Source organism: Urocampus carinirostris, chromosome 14 (genome assembly GCF_059441175.1).
Source record: "Urocampus carinirostris isolate Australia breed hairy pipefish chromosome 14, RoL_Ucar_1.0, whole genome shotgun sequence".
NCBI lineage: Eukaryota > Metazoa > Chordata > Actinopteri > Syngnathiformes > Syngnathidae > Urocampus > Urocampus carinirostris.
Window position 1 is genome coordinate 22,111,044 of NC_142362.1, and position 23,447 is coordinate 22,134,490.

At 37.9% G+C, this 23,447-nt stretch overlaps 1 protein-coding gene across 2 annotated transcripts in view; it reads left to right on the forward strand.

The window, feature by feature from the left end:
* uxs1 (UDP-glucuronate decarboxylase 1) overlaps positions 1–22,889 on the forward strand; it is a 37,052-nt gene extending 14,163 nt beyond the window's left edge. For both annotated transcript variants that reach the window (XM_088352429.1, XM_088352431.1), the window contains 9 exons: positions 1,481–1,585; positions 3,053–3,112; positions 4,546–4,667; positions 8,608–8,727; positions 10,502–10,545; positions 14,845–14,905; positions 15,079–15,136; positions 18,373–18,476; positions 22,347–22,889. In XM_088352429.1, the coding sequence (XP_088208555.1) occupies positions 1,481–1,585; positions 3,053–3,112; positions 4,546–4,667; positions 8,608–8,727; positions 10,502–10,545; positions 14,845–14,905; positions 15,079–15,136; positions 18,373–18,476; positions 22,347–22,478 (806 nt within the window). In that variant the 3' untranslated portion in view covers positions 22,479–22,889. The remainder of the gene's footprint in view (positions 1–1,480; positions 1,586–3,052; positions 3,113–4,545; positions 4,668–8,607; positions 8,728–10,501; positions 10,546–14,844; positions 14,906–15,078; positions 15,137–18,372; positions 18,477–22,346) is intronic.
* The last annotated feature ends 558 nt before the right edge of the window (positions 22,890–23,447 follow it).

Sequence of the window (23,447 nt, forward strand, 5' to 3'; positions counted from 1 at the left end):
TTTTTTGTTTTGTTTTTTTTCTAAATTAGGTACCTGTATGCGTACAAAAATAATTTCTACAAAGTGCTCTAAAATATGTTCCCTATTACTTGGGTATCTGCTGCCACTTTGCAGTCTCTCTTAATCTTGGTGATTCTGATAATGCATAAACATTCATTCAAATGCAAGAGCCCGACAGAAATAACTGTTAGCCAAATTGCGGGTGATTATAGGATATAAAAATAAATGTGACTTGAATTCTACCAACTCTCAAAACCTTAACTTCATATAAGAATTCAGCTTTCCAACTTCCACCACTAGCAACATAGCCTCTTTATAAAGGTTCGAGTACATTATTTCCGCCTCACCTTACAACACCAAGCATTTAACCTTTGTGGGCGCTGACTGTGACATTTAAAGCCCTTCTACTAATCCACATTTAACAAATATTGTATTCACCAGAAAGATAGTTTTTATTTTTACTTTAGCTATGTTGTTGGTCTAGCTAGCTTTGTTAGATATTCGGTCTGTTTCGATTTTGTCCGGAATATTTCATTGTCCAATTTATTAGGAGTTCACCCTGATGGCACTAAAAGTAAAACATGAACTTACTTTATTTTTCAGTTGAGCCAAAACTAAATCATACAGATTATAAAGCACTACTATCAGTCCAACTCCAATTTCTAGTAGTCTTAATGTTTTAATGGGAATAACATTTAATGTTAAAGGAAACCAATGTGAAATGAGCTGCAATAAGTTGCTTAATATATGCAGATATTAAATATCTTAAGTAGCGGTTAGGTGAGGAATGTTTCATTGTATTTGCTCCAATTTTTCTGAAGTACACATTATTTTTTTCACCTTTCTTAATAAAAGTCCCTGTCAGATGAAACATTCTATGGCGCCGTGTTTGAATTGTTGAGCTTTTCGGCAAACTTTATAAACATGGGTACAAAATTTCATGTACCCATTGTCAACTCTCTGCTGCTCTTTGCTGATACTCACTAAACAAGAAAAAGAAAAACATTACATGCTTTGTAACTCTTCGGGAAAATGAGCAGCCAAATTGTCGATTTCAAAATAAAGTTTAAAAGAGGATTTTATTTTTAAGGAAAACGTTATTGAAGTCTTTTCATTTTAAAGTAGTGTTCCATAGACCATATCTTTTTTTTAACACCGCAAAAGACCTTGACAATCAACCACTGTGCCTGAATGGATAGAGAAAATATAGCAGTAACCTTTCTTAAATGTAAATGTTTTAAAACATCAATATACCTGTCAACCTCCACGGCTCCATGCCCGTACAAACTGTCGTATTTTCCCGTACAAAATACAAAATAATCTTACACCATATTGTTTTTTTCCGGAATGATGCATGATGGGAAATCCCCAGGCGGCAGACGCATGCGATTGAGAAATTTGCGTTTTTCCGTACATATTTCCTTGTACGTCGTGCAGGTATGCATCAAGTACAGCTAATGCTTTGCTTTTCCATTAACAGTGGATCAGATTTACCACTTGGCTTCTCCAGCTTCTCCCCCCAACTACATGTACAATCCCATCAAAACCCTCAAGACCAACACCATTGGCACTCTAAACATGCTGGGTGAGTATGTACGATTTTAACTGCAATGTTTCTATAACAAAATTTACCGTAAATTCCGGACTATAGAGTGCACCTGATTATAAGTCGCACTCACCACTTTTTAGGTGATTTGCCACTTTTGTACTTACACAAGCCGCACCCATGTATAAGCCGCGTGCGCCCGTATTAATACGAGTGACACAATCACAAGTTTAACCCAGACCAGGCTGTCTTTTTGGTTTGAACAAATTTATTGACACTAATAACAGAAAACAATCATGACAATCTCAACAGCAATTAAGCACATTCACAATATTATATTCCAATATGACGTTTTTAACAGCAAACACAATGTGAGGTTTGAACAACCCTTCTCCAAAATCTTATTAGCAATCAAGCATATTCACAATTTCATTATATAACATCTTTGTTAGTGTCAATAGATCCGTCCAGGCCAAAGTCGATTGTCCTCGGTCTGAACAAATCCACCGACACCAATAGCAGCAAAACAAACACGACAATTCCAACAGCCATCAAGCATATTCACAATTTTTTTGTACAATTGTAACTACATAGATAGTACTCAATTCTAGGACCATAATGATACCCGTAATTAACGTATGATGCAGACTTGTAAAGTCCGGGTCTCGTTGAAAGTAATCCAAGGAAACAAATTTATATTTCCAAAGTTAAGGGTGGGAAAATATATATCCACTATTGTCCGCTGCGACAACAGACAGATCTACCGGTAACTCAGCTTTACCCCAATTCCCATCAGCCAGCGTTTGCCCCGCCCCTTCTTTTTGATTCGTCCGTAGAACACATAACAGAATAAATCTCTAAAATAAAAACATTACAAAAATATACAGTTGCAAATACATATTATACATGGTTACACATATTTACGAAGAAAGACAGTACACAGAGAGTTTTCAAAGCTTTAATAGTAATGATATAACTTTCATCCCAAACCGTGCCTTTGAAAGGTACCAACACGCTAGTAGGATCACGCTCGCAACGTATCAAACGTGCCTGTTAAAAAAAAGCATTCCGTAAATGTAAAATTCATGGAAAATCGACCTAATCTCCCTCCTCATAGCTACCGCCACCAAGGGTGTCTTCCTCATTATCGGTACGTACCTTTAACCTTACAGACATTATATACTCAAACTTAAAGGTTGCAGTCTTTCTTGACGCACATATTCCACCGGTCTTAATCTTACCTTTTATACTCCAGTGCTGCTGGTGGCATATATTGGCCACTTCACTGAATAAGCCGCAGGGCTGAACATTTGGGGAAAAAAGTAGTGGCTTATAATCCGGAATTTACGGTAATTGCACATTGGGAATTGATTTGTTTAAGTGTACAGCCTTGGTAATTTATTATGGCCTTTGGCCGACATTTTTCATAATTCATCCGCATTCAATTGCGTTCAAAGTTTATATCCTCTTTTTGGGCATTGTGGATAAACACTGTTTTATTTCCAGGTTTGGCCAAACGGGTAGGCGCAAGGCTTCTCTTGGCTTCTACTTCAGAAGTTTATGGGGGTAAGAAATTACAATCCTTTTCAATGCGTTTCAAGTTTTTATAATCAGATTCTCCCTTTAGTACAGTCGATTGTGCAACAATTTTTTTAGAAGAGTGAATTGCTAATCTGATAATTGTCCATTGCATGCCACCCTTGTCCAGATAAAACAAGGGTGAAGAATGTAGTTCATACATTAGGAATACACTATGAGAGGGACATATTTTTGGGGGTCGTTTTGGAGATCAATGACATAATGAGGGATATGATTTTATTGAATTTGAATGAGTCTCACAGCATGTTTTATATGCTACCGTATGAAATATACAGGGACTTAGGTTGCAATAAACTAATTCTGAATTTGTCGATGTAATTACGTGATGTCAACAGCAACATTGTTAAGCTCGAGACATGGCTGCACAGAGGATTGTTGGTGTTCGGCTAAAATGAGAAGACGCTCAAGAGATTCAAATCCTGATTTTTCAACTTTTCAGAATAGGTGACACAAAGAAGACATCCACTACAATAGAAATGTCACAAATTTTAGAGTGAATGTTTTCAGTACCAAAAAGGAAAAGGTTTTTTTTACAACAGTACTGGCAAATTTGGAAAAGGTCAAGGATATGTATACAGTTACTACAGCAGTTGGAGGGTTCTTGCATTACTCTTAAAATAGAGCTTGCTGGGAAATTGGAGCTGGCGGAAGTTTGATTAAGAACAAAGACGAAGACAATAATGGACTGGTTCAGTCAACAATACATTTAATTGAAGACGATGTGGTTAAAAGAAGCGATCACAAATAACATTAAAAGTAAAATTTTGAATTTGGAAAAAAAAACAGCATTAGACTGTTTTCCACAAATAGTGAGAGCTTTAGTGTATTTAAAATGTTAATGTACATAGTTTTTTAAACCGTCTGACCTTTTTTTTTTCTTTAAATGTACAACTTAATTTGAGTTAGCTTTGAGTGTATGGAGTTCAGGTGTAATCTAAAGTGTTATTAGCTTAGTCTTATAATTTTGGTAGAAAGAGTATCCAGGAGATTGTAGGGTCTATAATGGATAGTGGGTAGATGGTAGAGTCTATGGGTAATGAGAGCAATTGTTGAGGGATGGATCAATTGTTAATGCTTACCAATTTGCAGCACTGAAAGTAGTATACTAAACTACAATATATCAGAATTCGAGTGCAACTCACACATTGTTCCACTGGCGCTTCTTTATGATTCTACTTGTGCGCTTTCTTTCATAGTCACATTGTACACGCTAATGGAAGATGCAGGAAACATTAGTGCACGCCATCTTGTTGATTGCCATTATGCTCAAGTATCGTGCAACTTTTGGATCACTCAAAAGGAGTGAAAAGAGTTTTGGATCTCTTGAGTTTACATTGCACGTTAAATGAAATGAAGACTATGTATCAGGTTGACATATGTAACTAATATTTTGGCTCCAGACCCTGAGGTACACCCCCAAAATGAAGAGTATTGGGGCCACGTAAACCCAATCGGTCCACGGGCATGCTACGACGAAGGAAAACGTGTTGCCGAGACTATGTGTTATTCATATATGAAGCAGGTACCTTCATTACTCTCAAAAATACAAAACATATACACTTAGAAGCATATAGACATTTTTATTTCTCAGAGAAATTTGAATTTCTAAGATTATTATTTTTTTGTAATTAGTCGGCTTTTCTTTTTAATTGGGTGGGTGCTGTCGGATGAAATACGTAGTACTAAATTGCTCACTGCATTTACCTTATTGACCAGAGTTTCTGTAGTATTTACAGTGGGGCGAAAAAAGTATTTGGTCAACCACCAATTGTGGAAGCTCTTCCTCTTAAAAATTAAGATGGACATTTAATTGTCATTATATTGTATACATCTACTTTGAGTGAGAAGTGAGAATAAGAAAAAAAGTCCCCCAAAATCACATTTTCTGATTTTTAAAGAATGTATTTGCAAATTATGGTGCAAAATGAGTATTCAGTGAATAATAAACGTGGTTTTATTTCCTTTTATTTTCGCCCCCTTTTGGCAACGACAGGTTTAAGTCTTTACAAAGTTTTCAGAAGCTGTTGCTGGTGATTTTGGCCCCATACTCACAATAGGCATGGTATTCTTTGGTTGCATTTCAGTCGCATTCCTCTTCCAAACACAAGAAGTATTTCTACCCAAAAGTTTTTGTTTCGTCTGAACATTTTCCCAGTCCTCTTCTCGATTGTCCAAGTGCTCTCTTGCAAACTTCAGATGGGCCCGTTTTAAGCAGGGGAGCCTCTTTGGCATTGCAGAATTTGAGTCCCTGACGTCATAGTGTGTTACGTATTGGAACATTTAGCTTCTTTTCCACAATACTGCTTTAACACTGCTAGGCAGCTTTTTTTGTTTTTCCAGTACACATGCAGCCAAAAGGAATCCAATGGGATTATTTGTCTTATTTTGTTTTTGTTTTGGGGTTCAACAACTACAGCATCAAATTAATCTAAACAAGCTCACTGTGGCACACATTTTAGTTGCCAATTTGTATGTTTGCTTGTTTATAGAATGTTAAAGAAGATGAGATATCTTTATTTACTAGATTTCCATGCGATCAAGAGGGAAAGAGAGTAGTGTACTGAAAAGAGCACTGCTTTGCAAGGGAATGGTGTCGTGACTTTTAAACGTTGATACTGCATGGTTCCTTTCAGCTGCTGCTGAATTTTCTCCTCCCTGGATGTTTAAAACGGCCAAAACCTTTTCATTTGACCAGGGAATAATACCGGTACATGCGATTGCACCAAAATTGCTTCTTGTAAAACTCAAATCTCCTGTCTTGACATCTCCACCTAAACAAACAAGCCAAGTATCCAATCGTAGGGCAGAGACGCCACAGAGCTTAAAACAACAGCCACTTTTGTCAGCCAATTACATAAAGGAACCTTGTCGGTTTTGGTTTCTGAAGCCGGCTGTCATGTTACACGGAGCCCCAGATCGAGACAGAGTCTCATTGGTTTCGTATTCCGTTTTCTAATAATTGCCCCCACTATCCATTTGTTCACAACAAGCTACTTGCTTATTTTTCATTCAGCCTGCTAGATCCATAAAACAGGTAACCAACGGTGGACAGTGGAACCACTTTAAGAAGAATTTAGAACTCTATGAGCACTAAATTTTTCTAGTTTTTAGTTGACTAAATACTTATTTTCAAGCATAATTTGCCATCAAATATATTTTTTTTCTTTTTCCATATTCTATCACTCCTGGTTGAGTTACACCTATCATTACGTGCCTGTTATCTTGTTAAGTGGGATAACTTTGACAGTTTGTGGCGGACTAAATACCTTGCCCCGAGTCTAAGGGAATGGTGCGCAAGAGAAGCAGGGTCAATTGTGTGATTTCAGAATTAACACATTGAACTGATGCCTCAAACCTGAATACTGAACATGCCTTTAAAAGTAGTTGTAATTCCACACATATTTTTAGTAGATGACTGCAAGCTTTCCTTTGGGCAGCAAGCAACAAAACAAAAACGTGTAAAAATGCAGTTTAATAAAAAGAGGTAATGTGCAAATTAATGCTGCTGCAGTGAATTATTTTTCAGAATATTTTTCATTCGATTTGATTGATGCCAGCCTTTAGTGGTCTGATGTGACTGACTTCCGTTGCCTTTGCTTGAGGCAAGTGATATTTATCGGCACCAACCTCCTCTTCTTACTCTGCTGCTCTTTTATGTTATTTTTCTCCAACACTCGTTGGAATAATTCTCAGAAACATTTTGCTTTCAATAATCAACTGTCAGTCACTGCTGGCAGAGACTAGACTATCGCGTCCTAAATCTTTTGCCCAGCCATGTAATCAAAATCCATTAACCTTTACATGTGTCAACTAAACCATGTCAATGGATAGCAAGAAAAATGCACACAATTTACCCATACTCAGAAGATAATGTGAATGTCTGTGTTTTTACAGTTTTATTTGTGTTTATATGTAAAATGCACAATATTATTTTAATGTTATATTATTTTCTAGTTTTCCCCCTTGTATAATTCATGGATTCTGAATCCTTAAAACATCTAGTTTATGAACAACACACACACACACATTCAAGCTTTATAAAGTGTGTGCATGACGATGCTGTAGTGTATGAATTTATACTAACTTCTACTGTTTGTAAGTTGTATATGATTTTGTATCTATGACCTTTTCAAGACCCTGTTCCCATTGTGTCTGCTCCTCTTCTCTAGACTGAATGCATTTGTTCGTCTGTCCGAAAATTACTCATTTTGCACAACATTCTCCATAATTTCCATCTTTTTATTCATGTTGCTTAGCCTCTAAAGTGTCCATATTGCATCAGAGTGTTTTGATGAATGATACGCACCTGCGAAGGCCAAGGATTTTCTAAAAGTATATTTTGTGTGTCTGGTCTCTGCGCGTATTAAAATTACTTCTCTGCGGCAAATGACACTTATGGAATTCATATTTTAAATGTAAATTTATAAGTATCCAATTTTGTTAAAAAGCTGAAAAGGCGATTAATTCAATTAGGAATGCACTGATTTGAACAATTTCAGGGAAGAAACAAAAATGTGAAAACAACAATATAGATGAGAAAAAACTCCACTTCAAAACATTCATTATGCACTGAAGATGAAAAGGGTACAATATAAAATAAGAAAAAACTGAGTAGCTGCTGTTTATATATATCCCTTTTATTAAGTTTGCATAAAATGGGAAAAGGGCATTGTAGTGCTTTAAAAAAAATCCTATAGGACAACACTTGAAATAAACCTGCCAACATTTGCTAATATGCAAATAAAATAATTGTTTGGATAACAGGATAAATAGCTTGTTGTTGTTTATGTACTGAATAATTTTGGGCATTCTGCCTTTCATGGACAGTAGAGTGAATGGTGACAAGAAAACAGGAGAAGGGAATTGTCAAAGATGATGATGTGTTAGTACAGTCGATATCAACAAACGAGTCACACTCCCGTTAATTAAATGTTCCCCGCACATAGCTTAGTGCCAATCAATCAAATTTGGGGATGAACAGACTGTCACAAAGTACATCTTTCTGAATTAAAACGGATGAACTGTATTAAGTTAGCTCTGTAGCATTAGCATGTAAACATTTGGCTACTAAAACGTGTAAGGGGAGGGACACACTAACTTCGGGGGACAAATTTTGTCGCTAAAAGAGTCAGGACTCCTGTTTTGACGTGCTCTCCATGTTCTTCCTTTTCCTGTGCACGAAATATAAGCAGTTGAGCAGAAATTACCCCCCGGGCAAAGAACAGCTTTGCGAGTCTTGCCCCTGGTTTAATGTGGTATAATCACAACATACTTATTTCCCGTGGCATTTTTTTCTGTTTTTTTCCCTTTTGAACAAAACAAAACTCGCACTTTTTGGCCTTTTTTAAGTGTCGAAAATGTGTGCAGCACTGTATTCAATACATCTGAATACAGTTGACAACTCTCATTGACAACATGGTTTATATTTTCAAGGGGATTTATTGTATTTTCTTTGCTTTCAGGAAGGAGTTGAGGTGAGAGTGGCAAGAATTTTCAACACGTTTGGCTCCCGAATGCATATGAACGATGGGCGAGTAGTCAGTAACTTCATTCTGCAAGCTCTCCAGGGAGAACCGCTCACAGTAAGAGCACTTATAATTCCCCTAACAAATATGATTTCTTCTTTGCATCCCAGTTATAAAATAGTATAGAAAAAGGTAATAGCCTTTTTCAAAATGTTTATTCTCTGGCTTGTCATTTTACAGACTGTTAAGGTATTTCATGATTATTAAGATAATTCCTTTTGTTCATTCTTATGCAATGGCTGTTATTTGCTTCCGGCCTGAAATTCTGGCTAGGTTTGGGCTTAGAATGTCAATCATTAAGTTGGGCTGGTCGGGCTTCTCTCTCGCCATTTTTTTTTCTCCTTCGTGGAGGATCTACATGGCAAGCACTTACTTTTACTTAATTATTTAGATAAGGAAAATGCTTACCAAACTACCAGTTTAACTCTAAATCCCTAAATCCAAATACATTTTCCTCCTCTTGTTTGGGTAAAAGACGTGCAACTGTCTTCTTCCACCTCCCTCACGTCGGACGTAATTTCTGCTTCTTGCCAATAGCTTACAAGCTTTACCAACATAGTCTTTGTTTTTTGGACAAATCTTTCACTATTTGCATCTTGAAATCTGTATAATTTCATTTTCTTTTCAGGGCCATTTTGTTCAGTTTCACTTTCGTTCGCTGCACGTGTCTGAGATGTGCACTTAAATGCCAAATCGCTCATTTGCAGTGCACATTTGATTGGAGGGACTCGGCTCCAAGTAAACTCTAAGCCATAACGGACAGTTGGTTGCCGAAGTACGCACGGCCGAAATAAAGCTTCGGGTGTACTTTGGCGACAAATTAACGTTTTGGGTATATTTCGGGGTCGTTTATCAAATCAAGTTAATCTGTCGGGTATATATATAAAGGGTTGGGCCGGGCTGAATATTTTTAGGCCGTATCTTACCTCTACTTCCTTCCTTTTGTTGACTGACCTTAGCTAATCCAAGGGCAGCAGTTCTTTAATCATTGTCTTAGCTTTTTTTGAGACTTCATTGATAAAACGTCTCTGTTCTCTTGGAGTCATTTTTGAACCCTGTCACTACACATTCATCGATCAAAGCCACTCCTGCCATCATATGGTTATTTTTCATACTGAAATAATTCCCAGAGGCGTGATACTTACTGATGAGCTGTGCCAAACCCTTTATAATAGTTTGAAAAAAAAGAAAAAGAAAAACAACAACAACATATTGTTACGTTTTGCAACATGGGGACATTCTTTGAAAACTTATTTATACGTTATGGCACTGAATTGAATATAATACTCATATCGGGATATCTTTGATTACAGTATTCAATATTGTTACCGTGGCATTTGTGACTACTGTTATGACATAATTCCTTTTAAATTTATATTAATTCCTTATTCACGCATAGAATGAAGTTAGTGTCTACTTTATTTGTCATGCATTTTTTTTCCCTGAACATAAACCGGCCCTAAATGGCCATTTTCATAATACATTGGATCCTGTTCATGAACTCATCCATAATTTAATCCTTAAATTATTATTTAAAAACGGTATTTTGTATTTACTTTTTTTCCCAAGGGAGAAAAGATCATTTGAGAAAAAAGGAAAATATTGTTTTGCTGCACTGTACATGTTATTCATTCCCAGCAACATGACATGACCTTTAAGAAGTTCAACTGCATCACTGCAGAACACTTTCTGTTCATCAAAAAAGGAGCATGGAAACGAGAGTTTCAAACTTTTATTGAAGAACTATTAAAAAGAATGTGTGCGCATCATTTTATGCATTCCAAAACTACTTCTGTACGCCATGATAATTCATGTTCTGTTGTTGTGCTAGGTTTATGGCACAGGTTCCCAAACAAGAGCCTTTCAGTATGTTAGGTAAGTGAAAACATTCTTTTTGACTTAAATCCTTTTTCGGTATTCTTGCTGCAATGAACTAGAATTTGTCTTACACCCATTTTGTCCCTTTTCATAAGCTACAGAATGCACCTGTTTTAATACACTTGACACAATTAGGGTCTTTGTTGCATTAAATTCTTTATGCTATTTGAGCATATGGGAGTAGCTTATATTTGTGACGCCTAAATGTGGCATGCCGACATCAATTGACTCTAATTTTGCTTTAGTTAAGTAAATGAAAGGTAACTGATAAACTGCTCCCCCTCCCAGGTAGCAATGAGCTCATTTGATCAGTCTGGCGATATGTGAACACAGAGTTAAGAGAAATTGAAGCTTTGATGTCTTATGTGACTTTGTGGAAGTAATCTTAATTCAACTTGACTCATTTAAACATGCTTATATAAGTGTAAAACTATGAATCTGTCCAAATAGTAAGGCATGCTCTATTACCAACGGTCCGGTCATGCAGTATGACAGTTTGAGGTTACTACAGGCACACAGCACTGGAAGGCATGCTCATTTGGCATACAGCTTGTTGTTCGTTTTTGGATTTTTTTATAATTATGACTTATAAGTATTATTTATACTAATTGTGGTATTATAATAAGATGATATTGTTTATGTGTACTAGCGTGAAGCGTAATAAAACCTCTTTTAATGTTTCTTGATACAATCTAATTCTCTTATTTTCAAATGGGCTTCTAAAGCCCACATGAATATAAATTAAGAGTTTTTTTCTACAGAGATGAAGGACATCTTCTGGCTCAGGAAGCATGAAAACTCCATACCCCAAAAGCCGGGGTGAAGGCCTGCATGCAGTTTTTTAATTCACAATTTAAGTTTTTGGGATACACTAAGATAAGCGTTTTTGGCTGAAACTAAAAATAACAAAACGGCTACATTAGCCTATATATATATATATATATATATATATATATATATATATATATATATATATATATATATATATATATATATATATATATATATATATATATATATATATATATATATATATATACAGTAAGACCTCGGTTATCGCGGTGAATGGGGACCAAAACCACCCGCGAAGTAGCGGCGCACCTTTAAAAAAAAAAAAAAGTTTTTTTTTTTTTTTTTTTTTTTTTTTTTTTTTTTTTTTTTTTTTTTTAATTATGATTTTTTTAGACCCGGTTAATGGGGAACAAAACCACCCGCAAAAAGTGAAAATCTGCGAAGTAGCGACGACCTTTCAAAAAGAAAAAAAAAATCTCATTATCTGCACCGCTTATCCTTATTAAGGTCGCGGGGGGCTGGAGCCCATCCCAGCCATCTCCAGGCAGTGGGCAGGGGACACCCTGAACTGGTTGCCAGCCAATCGCAGCTGCAAATCACATTAGTTCTTGCAGCTAGCTGCGTTCTTCATCGACGCACGAGCCGAGTGATCCACCGCTAAGAGTCGTACAGCTGGGCGATTTTACGGCCGCCCGGGACGATCAGAGACAAATTCACGACACGGTTTTTACTTGCGCGCACCGCGGGTGCCAATCGGTCGCTCGCGCAAGCGAGCCTCTAACCCGCGACGCGGGTACTTTCGGGTGCGATACGCACGACACCGACACAGTTATGGGGGTCCCGCGCACGTCCGCCGCCTGTCGTCGCGCCGCGGTACTGGGGCTGTCGGACGAGTGGGCTCCCCCCAGTTACGGGGGTAGCCCGATTGCGCCCGCCGCCTTTTCTTGCGTCGCACCGTGTGACGACGCGTCCGCCGAACTCGCTCCGTCGCGCGGCCCGGGAGTGACCTCCCCTGACATATTTTTGCGGCACCCGCCAATGAACTTCAGAGAATGAACAGACTTCATGCCACACGCAGAATACGTGTTTACAACTCAAAACGGTTCAACTGTAGATGGTTATTTACAGTCCAGCTAGCATTACCCAAAAATGTGGGAGCAGAAGAACACCCACACTTCGGAAAAAGATCTTGTTGTAGCTCCCGTTTGGACCGAGTTTTCTGTCTCTTCTCGTGTGCAAAATAAAAAATAAGATGCATCGTGCACACATTCCCCCTTGGTGAAAGCCAGTTTTACTTGGCTCGCCTTACTTTTAGCGTGACATCATCACAACATAGTTTCTTAGGTAGACGTGTGGTCGTTTTGTTTTTTTGTGATGCTGCCAAATCCAAATACGATTAAAAAAGGTTCTGTGTCTTATTCAAAGACTCTTGGCCATAATCTCTAGGGCACAGGTGTCGATCTCACAGCTGCAACATTTGGAGACTCACACGCAACCATGGCATCATGGCATGCTGCCATTTTTCAGTTGAGTTGTCAATTAAAAAATCTTCAGCTTGGCCCTTTTTTTCTATTTCAATACCCAGCTAAATTGATTTAGATATACATAGTTATGCAAAATCCAAGGACAAACACTCCAAGAGGCCTGAATTATTAGCTGCAAAACATGATTTAGTGATCATGTTTTTGAGCACTTAGATGCCAAGACTTGCTTGCCGACTGCATAAGCGGCTCCCGGCACCTCCTTTTAGTGTCGTGCGGTGAGGTTTGTGTCTTGTGAGGCACGTATTCACAAATAAATGACCCTACATCTTATTCATCATTTGATTGGTAAAGCAAAAACCAATATATAGACTGCAGCATAGAAAACCAATGTTTTAGGGTCTTGAATAAAAGCATCATTACATTACATTATGAAAAAAAAAAGACCATGCATGAGGATAAAAAAAAATTCTAGATTGCCTGTCTTTGTCAGCTTGCTAATATTAGCATTAATTCTGTTGATTGGGTCTGAAGTATGCGACAAATCAGAATCCTTGGTCTCACAGCCCTCTACCATGAGGCAAGAGAAATGTGTGCCTCTGCATCCGCTGACACACATCATAATAATACGTCTATTAATAATATTCATATTGTAATTTGAGAATTCTGCAATTTCTAAAAAGAAAATCTCAAAATTGTCAAGTTAAACAAGAGCTTTAAGACTGAATAAATTAAACCATTTTATATATTTAAAATTGTATATTTCCATGACGTGTCACGCACAGCTTCCCTTGACTGCATGTCACTGCCTCCTTTGCAATTTTGACTGCCCTTGTAAGCCGACTCATCAAAACCCTCCAGGTACATTATCTTGGAATAGAATAGTCGTCTCAATGATCTTCTAATCTTTAGAAATAAAATCATACTGATGGACAAGCTGCGAAAGGTACGAATGATGACTTTGAGACTAATGCAGAAAAAGTGCTGGTACAAATGATTTTTTAACTCCAAGAGCTTGACATAAACTTGAACCCAAGAAATGTTGATTATTGCTACCAGATTCCTGGAAATAAAATACCTCCAACTGTCTTGCCTTGTTAACCAACAGAAATTAAGAGATTGCTACACTAAAACAAGGTCTTGAATTTAGAGGAAAAGCAGTCTACATCTATGAAAACCTGACCAGGAAAAAAAATCAGAAATTGAAAAAAGGGGCCCACTTCATTTTTTCTGCGATCCCACCATTGTATTAATTAATGTATAAAGCCATTCTATAGTAGGCCAACAAGTCAATTGGACCGTTCGGGAAACAACTGTAATAAACTGTATATCCAAGGACTTCAAAACTTAAAGTGCACTCGTTGTTTTAGGTTACCTTGCTGTTTTGTGTTTGGCTCTTTCTCCTCAACCGTCAAGGCTTATGATTCAGCTCATTCCTGTCGTCACGCTGAATTAACTAGTCAGTTTCGTCCTTGTTTCAAAAGTTTTGTTTGTTTGCTCATAGCTGCTTGAGTATTTCTGGTGGATTGCTTGCCAGAAACACAGATGTGTATAAATGTACGAATCATGACACAGTTTTTGAAAAATACTTTTTCACTTAATGGTTATGACAGGGGTGCAGGAGTGAGAAGGAAGGTGATGGAGGAATAAAATAGCTGTAGATATTTTTACCAGGTATTCGGTATGGCTTTAATTAATTTACATTGATGCTAGTGTACCCTTTGTTTTGGTTGGTTTGCTACAGACATGTTACACAATGTTCATCCTATCTTTGGATTCCTTCCAAAATCTACTTCAATGTTGCTGTTCACATGACCTTTGCATAATTTATTTCATTGTTAATGTATATAGCCAAAGCTACAATCTGTGAATCCATTTTTTTTCAATATGTGTGAGGTTGTGTTGTTTTAATTAACCAAAATAATTGGCAGGGGATGTCACTATTGCAAGCGAGGCCCCACTTTAGAAATTACAATAATAGAGTCCATTGTAAAATAATTGGTATTCGTAATTGGAATTCCAGTGACCTGGTTAACGGCTTGGTGGTGTTGATGAACAGCAATATCAGCAGTCCAGTCAATCTGGTGAGTTATTTTTCTTAAATAGTTTTGTTCCATTATCTAAATTCTTACTTTCATTTAAATTCCTCGCTGGCCCTAACCCAAACTCTCAACCCAATGTCTAACTCCTAACATTCAAGAAATAATTACGAACAACTTTGTTTTTGTGTGTGAATTGTTTGTTTTTTTATTTACAGGGTAACCCAGAGGAGCATACGATACTGGAGTTTGCCCAGCTCATCAAAAGTCTTGTAGGTAAGAGGGCTTGATTGATGCTAATTGTTTTTATTGTCTGTGTATGTGTAAAATCTTCACTCTTCCTACAGTATCCTAGTACACGTCGGGGCCTGATTCAAAATGCTCCTTTAGCTGAAAATAGTTGTCACTTATGGTTAAAATGAATACAATAAACAGGTCCTGTTGGCGGGATGATTTATAGCTGACAAGGCATTAGTTATGCATAATGCACCCAAAAAACGGATAACTGGATTGGTCCAATCCTATGACTAAATCAGATTCACTCAGATACTCAGAAAAGCTGTAACAGGATTCAATATTGAATACGGATATCCCTTGAGGAGGAACCTACATTGTCCTGATCAAAGTTGCTGCCTTTCAGATAAAGTGAGAGAGTTTGTGAGTTTCAAATGTTTTTCATTCAGGTGATGGTGATTTATTTATTCTAAAGCCATCATTTAGAAATTTACATTTTTTAAATGTCAGCCAAATCACAGAGCCAGATGCTACAGTGCCTTGGTTGTCACTCAACCAAAACAATTCCACCATAATCTCCCTGTGTGAGATTTTCTTAGTCTGAGCCTTGAATGGCTTGTGAATGCTTTTTAATGTGTGCATTGGAGCCGTGAAGTCAGTTGTCTTTTATCAGCCGACAACATCATCCTCATGTCACGTATAACATCTTGAAGCCGAGTCGAGGGGTTCAGCTCTTATATTTCTATTGCATGAGCTGCCTGTTGGAGAGAAATGTGCCTTGGTGGTCTGACTGCCATGCATCTTGAATTCAGAGATTTATTCAGATGCGTATAGGTTGCCATCTGTTCTAAAAGAGTTTTGCTAACTTGTACTGTTCTGCTTTACCATGCAATGTTTTTACATTTTTATCATTGACCTGTAAATCAACTCCTTCATTATATGCATATATGTATGTATGTAAATGGGCTGGGAGTCGATTAAAATACATTAACTATTTAATCTTTTTAAATAAATGAATCGTGATTAATTTTTTAAATCCAGATTTTACAATTGGCAGTAAATATGAAAAGAATATGCATAACAAATGAGATTACATTTATTATGCCAAATGGTTTAGGCCGGTCATCCTGGAAGGGGAATTACCTCATGTGCGGTCCCTTTCTCAAGGTTTCTTTGTTTTCCTCATGCTGAGGTTTTTGAGTTTTTCCTTGCCCCCATGTAGGTTTTAGATCAGGGGATGGTGGAATGATAGTCCGTAGTTTGCAATAATCTGTGGTCTGTGCAGCCCTTTGAGACTCCTTGTGATTAAGGGCTATACAAATAATCATGACTTGACTTGACTATTACTATTACTGTACTTAGTGTACAGTAATTGTGCATACAGACTGTAATGCCACAGATAGCTTTCATAACAAAGTACTTTATGTCAACACTGTTAAACTGTAAATTTGCTGTATAGCTGTCGTAAATATTTTAACAAAAAATGCATACCGAGTATAGGAAAAGTGCATAAAGTTTTAGGTGTCAAAGACAAATTGTAGAACACCTATCTATTGCGCCAAACTGATCCCAGGTTGTTTATCGAGGTCAGCTGTCTGACTACCACCGTACCGGGGCGCTTGGCTTTCAGGTGATACATGAAGGAAGAAGTGCTCCGATGGCAATTAAATTCAGCTTTGCAAAACATGTCACTTTCGCCTTGTCAATATTCCCATCAGGCAATGTTTCAAAGCGAAACCGTCCGCCTAAACGCGTTTCCTTTCTCTTTTCCATTGCTAGCATGCTACACCAAATTAGCCTCAGGAAACAAAAGTGACTCTTCTTAATTTGTTGGAGCAGTGCGGCTTGACACGCGGGGGCGCCTGCCCTGGGCGGAATTTTAATCGTTGCGTTAATATATTTTCACGCACTAAATTGAAAATTATAACTCAAATTGTTAACGCAATGTTTTGCCCCAGTGCTCATATATAAAAAAAAAATCATACAAAACCTGATCAATCAAGTTCGTTTGTAAATACAACAATTCAAGTTTTATATTAAAATACTTTGCCTGATTCTTTTTGATCCTGATTCAGTGACCCTCTCTCAAACACCGCACGTCAGTTTTTTTTTTTTCATAGTTTGGCTGGAGATGTAATTTATACTCAGGTGAGTTTTGTGTGTGAAATTATTGGATTTTTTTTACCTGGTATATTATTTCACATTAAACCACAAGAAGAAAATGAGATACAAAGTCATTTTGTTGATGTTTGCATCAGTGATGCATGCTAGGGAGTGCATTTCACACGCAGGGACAATTTTTTTTCTTTTAGATTTTAAAATGACATTTGTTTTTGGTGTTGGATTTTATCAAATCACCCCAATGAATGTGATTAGTACTCCAGTGCGACTTAAACAGTATATATTTTTTTCTTATTATGTTTTGGCTGGTTAATTCATAATCCGGAGGGTTTTATAATCCGTAAAATACTGTATTTCAGAGAGGGTCACTGAATCAAGATCAAAAAGCACAGGCAATAGGAAAATTTTGGTATTCTTTTTCTAATAATCTAAAGCTATGGTTGACAACCTTTTCTGTACCATGAACCGGCTCTGACAATATTTTCACGGACTCCGGCCCAAAAGCGGCATTACACATGTCTGTACATTTTCTCTAATATAAAAAATAAAAATCACAACATTTATAATAATAACAACATTAATAAAAAATAATAAGCGTAAATCCAATGTGTAGTCATGTGAGACATTTATATGTCCTCGTAACGTCACACCAAAATAACATTCATTTTCCAAAATCCAGGAGTGCGGGGCTCATTCCAGCCATGTTTTTGGAATGTGGGAAGAAACCGGAGTGCCTCAGGGCACAGCGAAAACATGTAAACTCCACACAAGTAGGATGAAAGCTAGATTGGAGCCAGGGACCTCTGAACTTTGAAGCGAACGTGCTAATAGTATCACGCTCTGGTCGCCATCATAATGTTTGACGCAAAACGTCAGGCTGTTCCGCGTTCCAAGTAATTAAAATTCAAACTCACCAAACGCGACAGTTGCACCGGCTGACGGGCAACTGCGCCCGCCTGTGCACACCACACTGACTTTAATTCAAACATACCACCTCAAAGCCCCCAAATGAAGTTCAGTTTGACTGAAACGAAGCTGTGTCGGTTAAGCAATAGGTAAAAAAATATTTTTTTGTTCATGTGCGAAACTACCCACGAGCCAGTACCTGTGTGGTTGCCGACCACTGATCTAAAGTCTATATTTTCTACTCCTTATAGTGAGCTCAAGTCAGATCCAGTTTCTACCTGAGGCACAAGATGACCCACAGAGGCGGAGGCCTGACATCCGAAAAGCCAAGATGATGCTAGGCTGGGAACCAGTGGTATGAAACACTGTCAACAACTCAATAGAGTAGCCTGTAAATCAGGGGTCGGGAACCTTTTTGACTCAAAGAGCCATAAAAGCAAAAAATATTAATTTTATTTTGGGAAAGAGCCACACCATATATTATGAGACAAATTTACTAAATTGCTAAACCCGCGCCCCAGACAAAAGCTTAGTCTTCAGCACATTTATTTTTGATGATTTGATAAAAATTATGAAAAGAGAATGATGCCAGAGCCCCTGTCCCAAAATCAACAAACATACCACTTTAAACTTGTCTCTTTCTTGCAATGACTCAAGATCGGTTAAACTCCTTTTGACCCTTTTTTTCATACAAATTGGTTTCAAAACCAGATGCAAGCATTTATTTTGTAAAAACGTCACAACATTCTGAGAATAGGGAGCCTTATGTGCTTACCTTTAGCGAGAGATGGGAGGGAATGCTTGTACTTTTTGCATAGCTCCACCTATCCCTCCCACTCACCCAATCAAATGACTAAGTTCTCTTCCGGTGTTTTGGCGTATTTACAGTTTTGTGGATTCATCATAAAGTATCTGAACACTGAACACAGATTATATAGTGAACTTTTAAATAAAGGATTCTTTAGCGTTGTACAGCCAAAACGAGTTTTTTTCCCCCTTTTTTTGTGTGACACCTTGACTGTAAATTGTAGTGAAAAACGTGCCCTATATATAGTGCGAAGTGTTACTTTTAAATTTAGCTTTGGTTTGGCTTTACGTGTACCTGAATAGGATAGACATTCCCGGTTTTGAACAAGATGGAGAAATTTTGCATGCAATCAAATTGGTCTCTGAGCCATAGGTACTCATAGAAAGAGCCATATATGGCTCGCGAGCCATAGGTTCCCGACCCCTGCTGTAAATCATTCTAAAACATGCTTACAGACATGAGCAGTATCTGAAAAGTTAGAAAGTCAAAGTTTTTTGCAAAAAAATGTGTGCGTTCATTGATTCATTTGACAAAAAAAATAAAATAAAAAATTGCAACGCTGCCACTGTTGCCTTAAAAATATTGTCTGGAGGTCGAGGATGCATTCAGACTACTTCTTTAAAATAATACATTTAAATAAACTAACATCACCACAATGTAAGGTACATTTATTATCATGATACAAGTCATCATTTCTTTTTCTCAATGTTAGTAAAAACATGCTACCTCGTCAAATACCTTGAAACCTGCAATGGAGTGAGGGATGTATTTTGACTTTGCAGTGATGCGACTTAATTACTAAAGTAAATGTTTGAATATTATAACATGAGTGATTGCTAAAAAAGATTTTTTTGATAGTTCGTGTATTTTTGCACATTCTATAAATCTGTCGTTTTTGTAAAGAACGTTTTTCACCACTAGGAAGCGCTAGATAATGCACACTGCCCCTTTACTGTTCACAAAATACAGGGAGTGCAGAATTATTAGGCAAATGAGTATTTTGACCACATCATCCTCTTTATGCATGTTGTCTTACTCCAAGCTGTATAGGCTCGAAAGCCTACTACCAATTAAGCATATCAGGCGATGTGCATCTCTGTAATGAGAAGGGGTGTGGTCTAATGACATCAACACCCTATATCAGGTGTGCATAAGTATTAGGCAACTTCCTTTCCTTTGGCAAAATGGGTCAGAAGAGGGACTTGACAGGCTCTGAAAAGTCAAAAATAGTGAGATATCTTGCAGAGGGATGCAGCACTCTTAAAATTGCCAAGCTTCTGAAGCGTGATCATCGAACAATCAAGCGTTACATTCAAAATAGTCAACAGGGTCGCAAGAAGCGTGTAGAAAAACCAAGGCGCAAAATAACTGCCCGTGAACTGAGAAAAGTCAAGCGTACAGCTGCCAAGATGCCACTTGCCACCAGTTTTGCCATATTTCAGAGCTGCAACATCACTGGAGTGCCCAAAAGCACAAGGTGTGCAATACTCAGAGACATGGCCAAGGTAAGAAAGGCTGAAAAACGACCACCACTGAACAAGACACACAAGTTGAAACGTCAAGACTGGGCAAGAAAAATCTCAAGACGGATTTTTCTAAGGTTTTATGGACTGATGAAATGAGAGTGAGTCTTGATGGGCCAGATGGATGGGCCCGTGGCTGGATCGGTAAAGGGCAGAGAGCTCCAGTCCGCCTCAGACGCCAGCAAGGTGGAGGTGGGGTACTGGTATGGGCTGGTATCATCAGAGATGAGCTTGTGGGGCCTTTTCGGGTTGAGGATGGACTCAAGCTCAACTCCCAGTCCTACTGCCAGTTTCTGGAAGACACCTTCTTCAAGCAGTGGTACAGGAAGAAGTCCGCATCCTTCAAGAAAAACATGATTTTCATGCAGGACAACGCTCCATCACACGCATCCAAGTACTCCACAGCGTGGCTGGCAAGAAAGGGTCTAAAAGAAGAAAAACTAATGACATGGCCTCCTTGTTCACCTGATCTGAACCCCATAGAGAACCTGTGGTGCCTCATCAAATGTGAGATTTACAAGGAGGGAAAACAGTACACCTCTCTGAACAGTGTCTGGGAGGCTGTGGTTGCTGCTGCACGCAATGTTGATCGTGAACAGATCAAAGCACTGACAGAATCCATGAATGGCAGGCTTTTGAGTGTCCTTGCAAAGAAAGGTGGCTATATTGGTCACTGATTTGTTTTTGTTTTGTTTTTGAATGTCAGAAATGTATATTTGTGAATGTTGAGCTGTTATATTGGTTTCCCTGATGAAAATAAATAATTGAAATGGGTATACATTTGTTTTTTGTTAAGTTGCCTAATAATTATGCACAGTAATAGTCACCTGCACACACAGATATCCTCCTAAAATAGCTACAACTAAAAAAGCCCCACTCCAACTTCCAAAATATTCAGCTTTGATATTAATGAGACTTTTGGGTTCATTAAGAACATGGTTGTTGTTCAATAATAAAATTAATCCTCAAAAATACAACTTGCCTAATAATTCTGCACTCCCTGTACTGTGTATTTTACAACCCTCTAGAATGGATGACTCCCAGCTGAAATTTCCACTAGAAAATGTTTAAATGCGGCGCAGTGGTTAGCGTGTGTGCGTCACAGTTCTAAGGTCTTGGGAACCTCCTGTGCGGGTTTAAATCCAGCTACCGGACCTCCTGTGCGGAGTTTGTATGTTCTCCCCATGCTTGCGTGGGTTTCCTCCGGGCACTCCGGCTTCCTCCCACATTCCAAAGACATGCATTTCAGGTGGATTGGCCGGTCCAAATTGTCCCTAGTGTGAATGAGCGAGCGAGTTGTCTGTCCCTGTGTGCCCTGCGATTGGCTGGCAACCAGTTCAGGGTGTCCACTGCCCGATGATTGCTGGGATGGGCTCCAGCACCCCCCTGCGACCCTACTGAGGATAAGCGGTGCAGCTAATGAGATGAGATATTTATATTTACTGTAAAGATGGTTGAAGATAAAAGTAAGGCAAGTATTGATCCCTTTCAGCTTTAGGTCAACACAACTCTGATTTTAAAAGACCCAGTCCGTGTCAAGAATTATCATGACAACCACCTCTAATATATATTGCTGCACTAAATAATTTCAATTTATGTAAGATGAATACTAGACAAATATGAAACTCCCTTTTTAGACTAAGCAGAATCCTTTTATTGCATGTTATTTGTTTGTTAAAAAAACGTATCTGCACAAACAAGGGCTTCTGACCGCTAGAAACTCTAGCCACATTGAGATTTACAGCATGCAATTGCTATAACTCACCATTTCCTTGACTTAACATTAAAAAAAAAAAAAAAAAAGTTGAAAGCCGATTGCGTGAACACACTCAAGAACTTGTTTTGACCCTCCTTTTTTGTTTTATTCATCTTTTTATTCATTAATTCTGCACAGGTGCCTCTGGAGGAGGGTTTAAAGAAAACCATCCACTATTTCAGCAGAGAACTGGAGCATCAGGCCAACAACCAATACATCCCCAAACCCAAAGCCGCCCGCATGAAGAAAGGCCGACCTCGACATATTTGAGCAGGACAGATACCTACCTTTTTGTGTGTGGAGGTGCATTCTGGGATATTTATTGCGAGAAGACTTTTGATTGTTGCCTTGATGAGGAGTTTGCAAGTTGCACTGTGAGTCCGCCCTCGCCTGAGCTTATTAGGTCGACATGCCAATTATTTAAAACACAGCCAATGGTATCTTTTTTTTTCTTGATTGTCAATTATTTTTTGCGTCTGTCTGTGATTAAGATATAAAACACTTGGAGTTCTTTGTGCTATTTTTGAATGGATTTGTCTTAGACAAAGGAATTATTTTGTCTTGTGGCAAAGAAAAAGATTGTTACTGTGACTGCGCTTCATTTTGGGGAACATCACATGACAAGATGTGCATTATTCAGATCAGGTGAAGATGGCTATTTTAATAAAATATTTACAAGAATCCATGGTGGAATGAATGTATTTCACAAACCTTGAATTTTACTCACCTCTGAACCCTCTTTTTTGCCCTCTTAACGGAGGTATTATGTAAGCTTTTCACAGGTTGCATATTCATATAGAGAAAAGATGAAGCACATAAATACACAAATGCAAAATGCATGAAGACCTTCGGCGGATGCTTTTCTCCACATAAAGTAAGACACTTGGTGTGTGTGTGAGTGTGTGTATCAGGGTTTGTATGATATATACATTTTATAATGAATGAGTTGATTTACATGTAAATAATAAAAATGTAAAAAGGTAGGATGGTAGGATGGTGAACCAGAACAAATGTCCCAATGGAAAACTGAATTGGATAACGAGAGTCTGTACAAAATAAAATTAGATTTTTTTTTCTATTTTTCTTTTTGTATATTACCCTGATTTAAACATTCTTTTCAGTGTAAGGGTTAATGATCTAGATATAGTCAAATAAAAAAAATAAGCAAAATCATCTTAGAACCAGACAATTGAAAAGACCATTTTGGCAGTCTAGGCATCTAAACATTAAAAATAAAAT